At 43.7% G+C, this 15,913-nt stretch overlaps 1 protein-coding gene across 1 annotated transcript in view; it reads right to left on the bottom strand.

The window, feature by feature from the left end:
• The window catches only part of slc12a2 (solute carrier family 12 member 2), a 73,622-nt gene extending 60,727 nt beyond the window's left edge, over positions 1-12,895 (bottom strand). Inside the window, exons 1-2 of the mRNA XM_080756084.1 lie at positions 12,746-12,895; positions 10,372-11,449 (exon numbers count right to left, since the gene is read on the bottom strand). Coding sequence (XP_080612210.1) covers positions 10,372-10,917 — 546 coding nt within the window. The 5' untranslated portion in view covers positions 10,918-11,449; positions 12,746-12,895. The remainder of the gene's footprint in view (positions 1-10,371; positions 11,450-12,745) is intronic.
• Between the last annotated feature and the right edge of the window lie 3,018 nt (positions 12,896-15,913).

Here is a 15,913-nt window from a genome sequence, read left to right as displayed (position 1 = left end):
ACCAGTTACCAGTATAGTGACAGAAGCTGGGGTTCATGTACATAACTTTGATAACCCAGTGGGTCTCAGCCACCAAAACATGACCCTGACCCTCCAGCCATAAACCCTGTTCAGACAGCTACACAGCAACAGAAACAGGAGGAGCAACACGTCAAAAAATGATGTCTTTTCAGTTTTCAACTGAAAACACCATTCAGGCAACAGTTGAAAAAATGACTAGACCATCTTTGACACGTGCTCCGTGTCGGATTTCTAGAACTTAACTGCAACCACGTCAACCGTAGCGGCCCCATTCAGGCAGATCTACAAGCTCACAATGTGTCATGTTGGAACACATTGTGAGCTTGTAGATCTGTATCTTAGTAGATTCTGTGTCAAGGGGAAAAACAGCAAGTGAAACTGGTCAATTAAGTTATATCCAGGGTTCACGTCCCACACATTTTTCCCAATGAATTTCTAAAACTTTTCCAGAATATTTATTTAACTCAATGTCCAGATCTATAGAACAATCATTCAGCACAATAATGAGTCTCTTACTCCTATGTGCAATGCCCAAAGAGTGTAGTGCTGACAATAAAGCATAGAATATGGTAGAATTCCAAATGGTGTGCCAACTTTTTTTTGTTAGAGCATATATTCGGATGTTATACACGTTTTGTAAATTATGTATTAGCTAAATCAATGACCAAAACCATGCAGGACCTTTTATACATTCCAGGACCCTTTTCCAAACCTTTTCCAGGAATTTCAAAAATATTTCCAAGACTGTGGGAACTCTGTATATCAGGTTTAAGTGGTTAAGGACCATAGAGGTATTCTGTCATGTTGAGTCCATTGACTACTAATGAAATCATGTACTTATATTGACATTACTGATAATGACCACCATTTTACACAATGTACACAAGTACACAATGTTCCAAATAAATGCCATATCCGTGTTTAAATGTGGGCAATATGTACAGCATTTCTTAACCAACATGGTGTAATACAGCCAGTGCATTTCCTATGTGCAATTCCTGACACGACAGCCTGCTTTTGAGCACCTCTGTAGCTACACACACATGCACGGATTCCAATAGCACAGTCAAGTAAAATTATCGATCATTTAATAGAATTATCATTTAGTAATCGACTCCTATTTTGACTTGAGCATGTCTTTATAGGAGAGAATGTTTTGAAAACCTTAACAGTTAACCCATTTAAGCCAAAAAAAATATATATATATATTCTAAAATCTAAATCATGACAATTTTCTGTACAATGTTTCTATATCAGTGGTTCTCAAAATGTCATGTCAAGGACCCCAAACATTATATGTAATAGGTCGCCTACCCTCATCTGAAAATATGTTGTTCCAGGGACGCCCCAGAAGCAAAGATTTGATTTAAAAACGTTTGTGCTGAAAGTATATTATATAAATATATATATATATATACAAAGATTTGCACAACATTTTCACTATTTTTCAATAGCTAAAGTATAACATAATGATTAAAACACCAACAAGGGTTCCTGTCCAGAATTGGTTAAGACAGCTAATCTACAAACTCACAACGTGCCATGATGGGAAGGGTTGTGATTATGTAGATCTATAACTATTTTTGCACAACGTCGATTTGCAACAAAGTTATGTATGAAATAGGGACAAGTTAAGTTATTTAAGACAAGTGATTAGACGTTTTGTTGATATTGAATGGCATTACATGTACATAAAAATATGCATCTCGATTGACTAATTGAAAAAGTCACTAATCACTAAGAAAATAATCCATAGTTGCAGCCGCTACATATTAGGTCAGGGACCTGTGACCATGACAAAACTAAATGAAATTGTATTCAAAAGTCTGACTATAACTCAAACTTTGCTGTCAAAATCAACACCGATGTCAGGAACACCCATAAGAAGATCTTATTTGTTGAGAATTGGTACAGAATTCTGTATGAGCGGTTCCTGTCAAAGGGAAATGATACAGGCCCCCCTGGGATCCCCGTCAAGAACCCATGGAGGCCCCCAGGCCCCCCTGGGATCCCCGTCAAGAACCCATGGAGGCCCCCAGGCCCCCCTGGGATCCCCGTCAAGAACCCATGGAGGTCCCCAGGCCGCACTTTGAGAACCACTGCACTAATACACTTTAAGTCAATTCACTCTTCAACTCCGTGAAAGAAGTAAGCGTCCCCAATGCTCCCATTTTTCAATTAAATGCAAAACATCAATTGATTAATTTACTAATTTCTGCCACTTGGACTGATTTAATGCAACTACACTATAATAAATAAACTCTCAAAATACCAAATGAATTCAGACATACAGTGAAAAAATAATGACCGACCGGGTTTACATGAGGAACTACCTTGCTCCGTTTGAGGCAAACATCGATTGACAAATGAAACAACCAACAAATTAAAAAAAGGACATTTGGTGTTACCCTCCCTCGATGTAGAGCAGACACGTGCATGCGTGTGTGTATGTACGTATGTGTGTGCGCGTGCATGCATGTGTAACGCGTCACTGGGACAGTAGCATGTTTGGGTGCTGGGGGGACAGTCAGACAGTCACAGGGCACCACACACACACACACACACACACACACACACACACACACAACACCAGGCCATCGATATGCAAACCCAGGCATGCTTGGCTGCCTGCCGCTAAATCAATCTGCCCTGTCAGCCGTTTACTGGCCAGTCAATATGCTCCTATAGCACGCTGCCTGCCGCTATGCTGCTCTGCTGTCTGCCGCCTGCCTGGGACAACCGATGCCAAAGGATGGGAAGGAAGGGGGATGTGAGAGTCACTCACCGCTCATCATCACCTTACCCAGAGGACAGTGGGGGGGGGGGGGGGGGGGGGGGTCAGTGTAGAAATACAGATACAAGTACTAAATCTGGAATTCAAAATGCACTAGTAAAAGCATAAAAGTATCCAAATGTACCGAAAGTACTCATTTATGCAGAATTATGCAGAAATCTAATTTCAGGTTTTTCGAATGTACCGTATATATACATATTTTGAAAATAGCCGATCGATCAGGGGTAGGCAACAGGCTATCAACAGGCTATTCAATGTGATCCTGGGCTCTACACACCCTCCGCCAACCTGGGGAGAGCAACGGACTTGAACTCATGCTTCCTTCATGCATGAGTGACCAAGTTGCTCCTTTACCCCTTGACAGGGGGGAGTTTCCCTGGTTGGTCGTAGCACGTGGAAGGAACACGTTATTCCAACCAATTCCTTTCCCCTCCATCAGGCACCCCGGCTGGCCAGGGGGAGGCAGTTTAGGGGGAGGCAGTTTAGAGACCAGGATTACTGCTTGTTTTTGTGAGGGTACCTACCCTAGGGGATATGGGGACAACATGCAAACTCCACACAGAAGGGCCCTCTTGCCAACCCCGCCTTGGGTATGGGCACTGATGACACGGAGGAGAGGACACGCCACCAGCGCCCACAGCGTCCCGAGCGGGAATCGAACTCAGTACCTTCTAGCTGTGAGGCGACAGCACTACCGACTGTGCCCCCTGGTTTATTATACTTATAATATACCGATACTCCATGTTGAGAGTGACATGGCTGACATGGGGATGAACAGTCTTTTTTTACGTCAATTTAGGCTCTAACTTGACATTAAAAGGGCCAAACATTTGGCCCGAAGACAAACTTAGTTGCCCTGCCTAAGCCTTACATACACAGGCTGGGCTGGGAAGCAGCTCAAGGTCACGGTAAAAAATAAAAAATAAACTAATGAAGAAAGCAATTTCCTCCTAGACGGCAAGACAGTGACTCAACCGTCTAGAAGTTTCAAGGTTCATTTCCGGTTTCATCGATCGCCTAGCAACCGAGCGAGGCATTCATATTATGTTTCATAGTGCATACGAGCTCTAAACCTAATCAATATAAACCCATAAATGACGGGATCTCTCGTTAATGGCAGTCAATGCGTGTTAAAAAATAAATAAAAATAAATAATAATATAATTATGAAAATAGCAGCGCGTTGTGAACTTGTAGATCAGCATTTTCACTTTTTGGGGGCGACAACTCTTCCACAACGAAGTGAGCCATTAATCTGTGAAAAAAGTTGAAATAACACCGGCGTATTTAATACTCGGTGCTAATTTAAACTCTGTGTAGAACTACAATCCATTTTCTACACTCAAAGAATCACAGACCCGGACCCGGTATGGGGAGGGTCCATCTGTGGACCCCTGGTGGTGGAACCCCGGACCCTACATTGAGAAACGGTGTGAGAAAAAAAACCTCACGGTCACATTCAAAAACCAACCTGAAGAAGAAACAATTTCCTAGACTTACATAGGCAGCTTATTAAATAGATAATTAAATCACACAATCAACTGACTTCCCCCCCATATCTGCCAACAGCAGTAATGTCTCGGTGATGACACTAAAGGACACAGGACCCGTCGTTTGACTTTCACTGACATGTGCGTCCCGCCTCCCCACCCTCCCGCCCGATCGTCCGTGGGCACCACCAACAATAGGAACCTTCTCTGTTTGACCGCAGCAACCTTGAAGGAGGAACATACATTTCATCAAAACCTACTTTATGGCTGGATGCCGAATCACCTTGTAGTGTGGAGGAAAGTGGGGGGGGTGGCTTACTTTCTCCGATTCATTTCTGCATAACTAGGAGCAGACACCGCGATCTTGAACTGTGTGCGGGGGGGGGGGGGGGGGGGGGTAAGGCTACCCACGTTCAGGGTCAAATGGAATGCTTTACGGTCATCCCAGACTAAGCAAAAAAGAAGAAAAAAAAGAGGCATCTTATAACATCTCTCGAGCCGGCTAAAAGAATCTCTCAAAGTCACTCAGAATTAAAGATTTATACTGTGTGACGCAATGTCTCGTGCTCCGGAAGTATGCTGCGCTACAAGCTCACAACGGGACACGATTTGACACGTTGTGAGCTTGTAGATCAGCCATTCATGGCTGGCATGTGACATCAGGCTTAAGAACCGCTCACTTTCAAAAGAACAATGGTGCAGATTTTAGTCCTCAGGTCACCACCAACCTCTACAACGTCTACTATACGTGACGCGTTGTAAGCTTGTAGATCAGCTATTTCTTAAAAAAGAAAAGGATCAATGTCAATAGAATTAATACAAATAATAATTTGTAAATTTCAATCTGCCCTGTGCATTTTTTCATTACCAGGCAAACAGAAATGTATTCTTTATTAATTATGTTCAAGTTCAATGCCAAAAACACAATTAAATCATTAATTGCAATTATTATTTGTGTGACGATCGTGACAGCGCTCAAACCACGCTGCACCGTCCACTGCTACACAAACCACGTGGGCCTTCCGAGCCGTGCGTGCTGCTCCACTGCTGCTTATCCTAACACATCCACTGTGCTTTTCATTAAACAGATGGATATATAAACATTTGGAGCAACATACATCATCAAATGGAGTGCTTGCCAGGACACTGACGGCCATAACAATGAACAGAGCACCGCAGAGTGCAGCAGTGATGTGACGGACACCGTGGCCCAAACAGGAAGCGGCGTTATGCAAGACGACCCGGGGGAAATGGAACACGCATCACATCGAGGGGGTCGAATGTGTCTTATAGGCAGTGGTGTAAAGTAATTCAATACATTTACTTAAGTACTGTACTCTAGTACAATTTTGAGGTCTTTGTACTTTACTTGAGTATCTCCAATGTCCAATACCTTTACTTCTTCTACTCTACTACAATGACAGAGGCAAATTTTGTACTTTTACTCCACAACATTTATTTGAAAACTTTAATTACTAGTTACTTTGTAGATCTGCTATTTTCAAAAGATTTGTATAGATCTGAAAACTTGAAATGGGACATTCTGCATAATGACTAATTCTACTTTTGGTACTTTTTATACCTATTATACTTTAGTACTTTTACTCAAGTACGCTTAGAATTCCATACTTTTACTGAATTTCTAGATTGCCGTATTGATACTTTTACTTGAGTAAGAAATGAGAGTATTTTCTCACCACTGCTTATAGACCCCTGTTCCTCGAGTCCTCATAACTAGTAGGTAGAAAAAAGAAGAAAGAAGCAGCACATCCGTTTGGCACGAGTAAAACAAATCTACAAACTATGTACTCTTTGTACAACTGGAACTGGGTGACAGAATTGATGCAAAAAAGATGAGACCAATAAGGAAACGCCTCAAACTTAAGTCTGACAGAGTTGCAGACTAACTTGTAAGGGTCCATTTGTAAGGGTACCCGCATTGGCCGCATACCTGACTGACTACCTCAAAAAAGTGAGCGACACCTATAGCCACAACACTAGAGGGAGCGAGAACAACGATCTGGTACCACCCACTTACAAAACAAACACGAGTAAAATCTTCTTCTACAGCACTGGAATGCCCTGACCCCTTCCCTCAAAAAATGCAAATCATTGGCGTCCTTAAAAACAGGCCTGAAAATCCACCGTTCAGCAGGCCAAAGGGAGAGAAAAATGAATCACTAGACTAGGGCGCGATTCATACTCCTATTTTAGAGCCGAATAAAAGTAGGTTTTTCATGTCATGATTATGAATTGAATACCCAGGACCTGAATGAAAAAAAGACAGCAAGGACTTTTTTCGGTGATATCCTTTTAGACTAAGTGTACTCTGTACCGTTTACATTTCTGCCCGATAAAGTATTCAATCAAATCACAACGCTACTCATAATAACTTCCCCAGCATGCCAGTGTAAACATACTTGAGCAACAAACACCACACGCCCTCATATCTTACATGGGCACCACTTAAGAGCATGTGTGTGTGGAGTAGCGACATTTTGCTAGGAAAGTTCCGGCTTCAAAGACACTTCAAAGCATGACGTCTCTGTGTCACATAGTACGACCTCCATCGGATCATCTGATGAAGGTCATGTGGTCATTTTGTTGTTGTGGTCAACTGACACAGTGCAGCAGCAATTCATATAATCCATTACTATCAATAACTGTATAATTAACTGCAATTATAATCGCTGTCGGGCGGAAACCTTGTGCATGTCCAAAAACGTATTACTTTTCAGGAAATGGCAAAAATAAATTATGGGTTCAAAAATGGATCCAATGTAGTCATTATTTAGTCACAAGCTTTAATACTTAATTGGTTAAATATTTATAAAATCCAGTGATGCACTAAATAGACATTTTTAAAATATGGCGTATCCATTTTGCGCATGTTGTGGGTTTAAAAGAAATTCCAAAATAGAAAAACAAATGGCATGAATTGTGATGTTGAATTTGGTTTGTGTAATATTTAACACATTATAGTAACATTACTAAATGTATTTAGATTAGATTATAAATGCGGTCGGGTCAACCGCAGTTGGCTCGATTCCAAATCCAACGTCGGACATTAAAGTGCAGCAGCCCGTCTCGAAACACAAACATGATTCGAATATGTAAACATTTCAGTTAAAACTTTGAAGTGTGTGGTTTACTTGGTTCAAACCGGGACCTACTGTTTTGCGAGCACGAGCTGTTTCCACCAAGCTAAATACAAGCCATAAGCAAGAAATGTGACGAGTTAGATGAGCTTGTAGATCTGCCATTTTTTAAAGTGAGCACCACTGATAGAGAAATATATGTTTCCGAAAACTGTTGTATTGTAATTTGTAGATTCTGCCTCAGGTCTTAACAGGTTAATACAATAACACAACACTAATGAGAATTGATGTTCAGTTCAAAATATTCAATTGTTTTAGGCAAAAACACAATACTAAAGTACAAAAAGTATAGGATGTACAGGAACGTGGCCACCGCCTATGAATTCTGAAATGGTCCATTGTGCTGCACACACGATATGAACATCCGATGGGTTGAATTAAACGCAACACAGCAGACAGCGAGCAACACTGGCATTTCACAATATCATGTTGTAGAAAGAAAGCATGCCAGGGTATGAAAATACATCTTCCATTTCCACCCCATTACATAACCCATTGTTAATGTTTGGGAGAGATCGATACACAGAGATAAAAAGGGAGATACAGAGATGGAGAGAAAGAGAGAGTCACTTTATTGTACCCAAGAGGTAATGTGTCTTTGGCAGAGTGCTTTCAGTATGTCGGCTCACATTAAAAAACACCAGACAAACACTATAAGCATATGATGCGATGTGTTTTAAAGGCGAAGTACATTGTTCCTGATTGTCAGTGTAGATTTACCACACATGGCACTACACAGTGATGTGTATCTATATGCTGTCGCAACAGGTTGGACAATGATATGAAGCCACTTTGCCTTTTAACCACCGACTCAAACCCTAGCGACTGGGGCAAAGATTTGGGGAACGTGGCTGAAACTCACAGCGTATTTTGACTGAGCTTGTAGATGGTCTATTTTCACCAAAGATATTGGTGTACAGAGGGGAAACTTAGCGGGCCTAAGTGTATATAGACCCCAGGGGGGGACTGTTGTCAACGAAGTATAATGGTTTTAAGTGGCTAAGAAAACTGGCTTTCAGATAAATCTCTACAAGCATCCACGTTTAATAAAATGGTTGGTAGTGAATTCTGTAAAAAAGCGACTAAAACATTTTCTACCTGAAGTGAAGGAAAATCACAGCATCACATCATATTTTTTCCTCTGCTCTGAGCCAAGAAGACATTGTAATAAGTTGGCCTTAAGCCCGGGATACTCTGACACAGGGTCTAGAATACAACACTGACCATTTCAACCAGCATCAAGTTACTAATCCACTTCTCAATCAATATAGTCGTGCTTCACTATGGACCTTAAAGGCTTTAGAGGTCATTGTGTTTTATTCTATAGATATTTAAAAATAAAACACACACATTTTTATAGCAGATAGAAGCGCGAAACAAATATATCGTTGCTGCTGTCACAGGCAGAAACGTCCCATGTCCATATTCTAACTGTTTTCTAAACTCGAAAACGTAGGACGACAAAAGTTGGACATAATATGAAGTTTCCATCCAACAAACGACACTGTCGTCATTGTCAGACTCTCAACCTTTAAGTAGTGTGACCACAGGTCATTATCTTTCCTGGCAGATTCATACTCTAATAAAAGTATATAAAAAAAATAAAGAAATAATCAATAGTCAATAGTAATTGGCTTTTGAGTGGTTCCTCAGGACTGAAAAGAATGGTTAGAGAAAGTCGATATGAAGTTATTAACCAACCGCAGTTACCGCACACGGCGCACAGATTGTTATTGTAAATAATTTGACCATGAATCTTTTTTTTACGACTTCCCATGATGGGAGAGGAAGTGGGTGCGCCTTGACTGTCCTTCAGAGGGAGGGGGCTATGTGTGTGTGTGGGGGGGGGGGGAACCACATGCCATGTGAAAGACAACAATGTGTGTGTGTGCGACGCTGTGCGTGTGTACGGGACAAATAAAACAATGTATGGTCCTTGAACAAAAGGACGTCGGTCGCCATAGATACCCCCGTAAACAACACTCCCCTGACTGAAAGGTTGGCCCGCAAATAAAGTGGCAGGTCACATTTGGTGCATGTGTGCATCTGTGTGAGTGTGTCAACATATCATTGTTATATTAAACACAATACAGCAGTATGGTCTTTTCTTGCTTTTTATCACTTAAGCTTTATTTTTATACTTATACTCTAAATTGTCAAAAATAGCAAATATGAAACATTAAAAAAAAAGGTGTGAACAAAGGAGTTGTGCCCTTTCTGAAAAAGCTACTGGCTTTTTTTTTAATACATTTTATGTCTGCGTGTCACAGTATGATATGGTTAGCCCCTGTCGGGATCCTTGGTTACCTTTTCTGAATGTGGTACCGAGTCCGACGTCCCAAATACAGAATGTGGTATGTGGTCAAAATATGGAATGATATTTGCCACTTAAGTCCTGACATCTCCATTAGAGGACAGATGCAAAAATGTTCAAATTAGCAGCTCTACAAGCTCACAGGGCCTCGTACATGTAGATCTACTATTGTCGAAATAGCCAAGTATAAAATAGGGCTTTAAGTGGCAATTATGAGAAACCGGGTGATCAATATAAAGATCACTGGTGCTCAAGGTCAGGTCTGGCCACCAGGAGGTACAAGAACGGGTCTGCGACTCGGAGAGACTGAGAATCTTTAGTGAAAAGTCCCAAAGGATGAAATACCGTTCCAATGTGTACACTCTCATAGTTGTTACAGACCCGCCGACCGGGAAAGGTCCTTTTGGGGTCACGGTCCAAAAGAACCCTTACCGGCCCTGATGGTGTCCAAAAGGACCCTTACCGACCCTGATGGTGTATCGGACCAGGCGGTGAGAAACCGTGATCAAGGAGGTGATGCCCGGCCACCACCAGGCTGTCGCATCATCCCGACGCGTGCGTGCGGGTGGGGCGTGTGCATGTGCGTCTCACTCACCTTGTCCAGCTCGTCGTGGAGCTCGCTCAGCGTGGGCCGGATCAGCTTCTCGCCGAGCGGCGCCGCCGTCTGCCGGTAGAAGTCGATGTTGGGCACGGCGTCGATGGTGTTGTGGCCGAACGTGCGCAAGTAGTAGGTGTTGGTGTGCGTGTCGTAGTGGTAGTGGTGCTGGTGACCGCCCGCCGTGGACGAGTGCAGCGACGTCTCGCTCATCACCGTGTCCCCGTTGCCCTGCACATCGGCCGAGGAGGGGGTCTGGGGCGCCTCCTCGGCGTCGCCCGCCGCGAAGTTCACCACCCTGAAGCGGCCCTTCGCCTCCTCCGCTGCGGCGGCGGAGCTCGACACGTCGGAGGAGGACACGGCGGGACTACCAGCAGCTGCTGCCGCGGCGGCTGCTGCGGCGGCCGCGTCGGGCACAATGTCTACCTGGAAGCGGCTCTGGCTGGGCGTGGGGTGAAGGGCCGGAGCCGGGGGGTCCGTAGTGGTGTCGAGGAGGGCCGTGGCCGTGGCCGTGGCGGCGGTCTCCTTCGTCTCCGTGTCGGACATTGTGGTTCACACACTATTCCCGAATATCAGTGACTGAGACACAAAAACTTCCGCGTGCTGTTCGTTCTCCCAAAGTAACCCGGCTGCTGCTTCCCGGACACGCGCACCAGTCACGCACACATACACACACACACACACACACGCAACGCTCACACACTCAAACGTCTCTCGCTCTCTGTCTAAGTTGTTACCTCGGCGTAGCTCCACTCCGCTCCGGGGTTTAGCTCTGGAGGTTTTATAAAATGGAAGCAGCACCGCCCTGGTCCGTTCGGTGTATCCGCTGCCTGGAGCCTGTTGGCGGGGTGGAAGGGGGAGCATCCACACCGCGGCGGCGGAGGTCTGGATCTCTCTCTCCGGGTAGAAAAAAACAAAGTCCCACTCCCCCAAAAGAACGAACGAACGACCGCCTTTTTTGTCCTCGGGTCGTTTTCAATGAATGTGATCCTTTTTGAGAAGAAGTGGGGATGATGATGACACTACACATACACACATGTACAGAGACAGGATGCCGTGCTCGCTCGCTGCTGTCTGGCTGTCACTGCAGTCACACCATAGCCTAAAGAAATCGTAGGTAGCAGACGTCTCCGCTCTACTCTGCGGAAAGTGGGCGGTCCCGAGAGGGGACGCACCCGGAAGCCTATTCAATGGCATGTAGTCTTCTATTTCTTGGTTGGTGAAGTGGGCGTGAGAGTGACAAGTGAGTGAGTGACAAGATGTTGACAGACAAAGGCGCATTCTAGTGTAGGCTATATGCTGCTGCGTTGCTACAAGGCTGTGAAGTTATGACTCTCTAGTAGACTGGTTAACGTACGTGCCTTTGGAATTGGCAACCCGGGTTCGCCTCCCTGCCGAGGCTCGAGGCTACAATGGTTTTGTTTTCCGACGACTTGCGCGACGGCCAGTTTACATCTGATGCTCTCCGGAGTCAGATGTAAGCTGCCGACAAGCATAAAAATGAAGTGTGTCACCCGGCGGTGAGAAGGAGAAGGATATTTTTGATTTATTGATTTAAATATTTATTAACAGTTTGCCGAATTACAATACATTTCAAGCACAAACTCAATACAAATACTGTTAACTGTGAGTGAACGACCCAATTAAGCATTACACTTGTTTACAACAGGGTCCACATGGTTCAATTCATCAAAACATTTATAAATAGACACTTCTATATAGTTAAAGAACAGAACAGGAATTCATCATAAAACAGTGTTCCCTGACCGGGGATCGAACCCGGGCCGCCGCGGTGAGAGCGCAGAATCCTAACCCCTACACCACGAAGAATAAGGTTATTGATGATGAGAAGGGCTGTGGAGGGTGAAGTGAACGCGCTATTTTATAAATATAAAGTTATTTTCAATGTCATCATGGATCAGGGTTACAGTAAATGACAATGTAATTCAGCCAGGGGTGCCATGGATGAAAAGATTACAGGGGTGATCTGAAGCAAACATGAGAACCACTGCTTTACATTTCTTCAGACGATTTTTCAATGTTTTGTTAACAATTTGGAGTGGACAGAATGTTACTTCGAGGTTCCCACTGCCCAGGGCGCGTTTGACTCCGTGAAAGAAGAAAACTACAAGTGAATACCCGCCCAGTGGATGGGCTGCGGCTGCATCTGTTCCATTGGCTAGTGCCTATCTCACTGCCGGGTGACACGCGCTTGTCGGCAGCTGTCTCTGCCGCAGAGGAGAGCGTCAGCTGTCGGCTGGCCGTTGCGCGCAAGTCGTCGGCGGACTGGAGCTTTTTCTCCATCCACCAGCTGTCTAAAAACCGCCGAGACGTCTGCGCCTACGATTTCTTTAGGCTCATGTCTGGCTGCAGCCTGTGTGATCTGATGGATGTTTGTTCCTCCTAGCTTCTCCCTCGCACGCACGCACACACAGTCACACACCACCCGTCCGTCCGCAGCACAGCTTCTTTAAAGCAGGATGGGCGGAGACCAGTGTTGCCAGGTTTTTGCGAGAGAAATAAGCATGATCAGGTCTATGAAAAGAAGCCACCGCTCCACAAATTAGCTAATTTAAATCTAGTATTTAAAATCTTAGGTGATTTACTTATTTCTTTTGTAATATATAAAAATACATTATTTAACCACACTTTTTTTTCCTCTCTCTGTCTTTCGCTCTCTCTTTCAGATGGGGGTCCGTTTGGACTTTGGAGAATGAGATACATATATTAATTTGGGGATCCTTGACCTTGACATTAAAATGTTTGAGAACCACTGGTTTAAACAACATTTAGGAAACAAGCCTAAATAATAATCAACTACACTTTTATCCAAAAAACTGAAACCCGCAACTACTACCAATATTCTTAAAGCCCTAAGTCGCTTATAATGGATAGCGGACATGGCAACATTGGCGGAGACCCAGCTCTTCTCGCGAGAGGTGTGTGTGGGGGGGTACCCCTCCTCCCCTCCCCAAAAAGAGTCAGGTGCTGACGTCACCCAATGCTGTTGTCGCCATCACTTTTTTTAATGGCACTGACGCATGGTGAATGATGCCTTTACATATGTACATTGACGTGTTTCTAAAGTTGTATTGTGTTCATAAAGAGAGCGAGAGAAAAAACAAACTTACAAAGACTTGGTGCAGTATATGCAGACAATGCAGCATAATATGCAGCAAAACTATTTCTGACCAAACATTTGGTGGTTTTCCTTACCAATATTATATAATTAGTTGTAATCCCACATGCAACATGCTATGATTAATACTATAATATGAAACAAGCTCAGAATTGTGTTTTTACAACCACAGAAGTTTTCATTTGCAATTTGCATCACAATTTGAATCAATTGTATTACATAGAATCAATCCAACGCAAAACACCCATCCTTATTAATAACCGTAAGATTTTAGATAACTGTCTCAAGATGCTGATTTTAGACGTTTAGATGTTTTGCGTTTGTCACACATGCAGTAATGTCCTGCATACACCTGTGACGGCCTTAGGGCCGCTGCTGCCATGGTGTGTGTGTGTGTGTGTGTGTGTGTGTGTGTGTGTGTGTGTGTGTGTGTGTGTGTGTGTGTGTGTGTGTATGTGTATGTGTGTGTGTGTGTGTGTGTGTGTGTGTGTGCGTGCGTGTGTGTGTGTGTGTGTGTGTGTGTGTGTGTGTGTGTGTGTGTGTGTGTGTGTGTGTGTGTCTATAGGATTCCTACCGTAGTAGCTGTAGCACTTGCTCTAGCCTCGATGACCTTGCAGCTGCAGGTGTATGCAAAGGCTAAAATATGTAATTTAGATAGGTCTCCACGTACTTGTACAATGCAGCTTTCTGGACCTACTGAAGTGCAGTGAGGAAAAGTACACAAATGTTTTACTTAAGTTAAGTGTAAGTATCAGTCCTGCAATTTAGAAGTACCCTGTAAGTAAAAGCCTGTAATTCAAATTTTTTTCTTAAATGTTTTATCCCACAATTTTGTAACCCATCTTTTCACCCAGTGTCAATTATCTAATAATCTGAGTAAAAGTATTGACATCAAAATGTACTTAAAGTAACAAAGTAGAAAGTGGTCATTCTGCCATTTCACAAGTTTTCAAATTCAAAATATTCTTTATACAAATAAGCATGACAATAAAATACTGCTTAATACAATTTTAAAGGATAAAACACAAAGTGTAGGATTTATTCCCATTGTGGTGCTCAAAATAAAAACATCAATAGCCTATAATATACTCAAGTATAATAAATAAACCGATCTACAAGCTCACAACGCAACGTACCCAATTACAGAGCGTTGGGAGCTTGTACATTGTCTATTTTTGAATTAGTGGAGTGAGTTTAACATCATTGAATGAAATGAATGCAATCAGATAGGACTTTGATGTATGGGCTGTCAAGGCCAGAAAGTAGTTTTTTTGTCACTCAGTAGTGGCATAACCCACATAACATATGATGATGATGTGTACGCACATAGCCAAACACCTGTGTTGGTACGCAACATGGCAGGTGTATAGGCCTACATATGAAACTCATCAATTGGTCCGTGTTAAGGGGGAGAGAAGCTGTGGGCGGTGAGGGTGATAATTGTCACCGCACGTACTCCTACAGGCACCTGTCAGCAGGGAGTGTTGGGTGAGAGTCCTCCCGGTGCATCTTCCCGGTGGGGGCTCCTCGCTGGCAGGTGAGTCGGTAGGATGCCACAGCAGTGGGATGCAACACACAAATTGATGTGGGAAGGAATCAGTAGAGAATAGATATAGCGATTAAATTAGGGTCGGGATTAGAATAAAAAAAGTGCAATTGCTCTTCAACTGTCACAAAGAACTGCTGAAGAACCACCATTTTTTGTGTGTGCCATATGAGTTTAACATGCTAATAATGGCGGTATAGGCGCCTGGTCTTATCCAGAATGACTCATTGAGCAAACTTGGCTTTGCGTGTTCTGGTCCGGATTTCTCGTGACTGGACTGGACGCACGGCAACAGCTGTGACCTTTCTATTATTAGACAGGCACTAGTGTAACCACCACCCAAGCAGTCAAAAGGTCCACCTCATTCCTTCACACAACAGTTGGGCAGACCACTGTAGTAGTGCTGCTGTAAACCCCCACCCCCCTTCCCCCCGCCCTCAAGATCCAAGTCAGACCCGCCACTGTTCCAACTGCTGCTAATCAACCAGGGCAATCTGTAATCCACTTAAATGCTCCTCCGAGTCCACTGGGAGCCCATTACTGGGAGTCCAGGCTGCCATGACACACACTTAGCTCAATTGCATAGCCCCCTGGTGGACAGGTTTGAGTAGTCTCGCATAGCCGGACGTTTTGATAGCTCAAAAATAATGTAAAGTTTCCAAAAGCTATAAAGATATTTGAGCAAAAATGGTAAATGGCGCATTTGTATAGTGCTTTTATCCAAGGCGCATTACACTCACACACACATTCATACACCGATAGCGGAGGAAACCATGCAAGGCACCAACCTGCACATCGGGAGCAATTAGGGGTTCAGACTCTTGCTCAAGACACTTGGACACAAACTCTGGGGGAGC

Source organism: Protomyctophum bolini (assembly GCF_963924005.1).
Source record: "Protomyctophum bolini genome assembly, chromosome: 22".
NCBI lineage: Eukaryota > Metazoa > Chordata > Actinopteri > Myctophiformes > Myctophidae > Protomyctophum > Protomyctophum bolini.
Note: the sequence above shows the minus strand (reverse complement) of the source record. Positions and strands in the feature narration are given on the sequence as shown.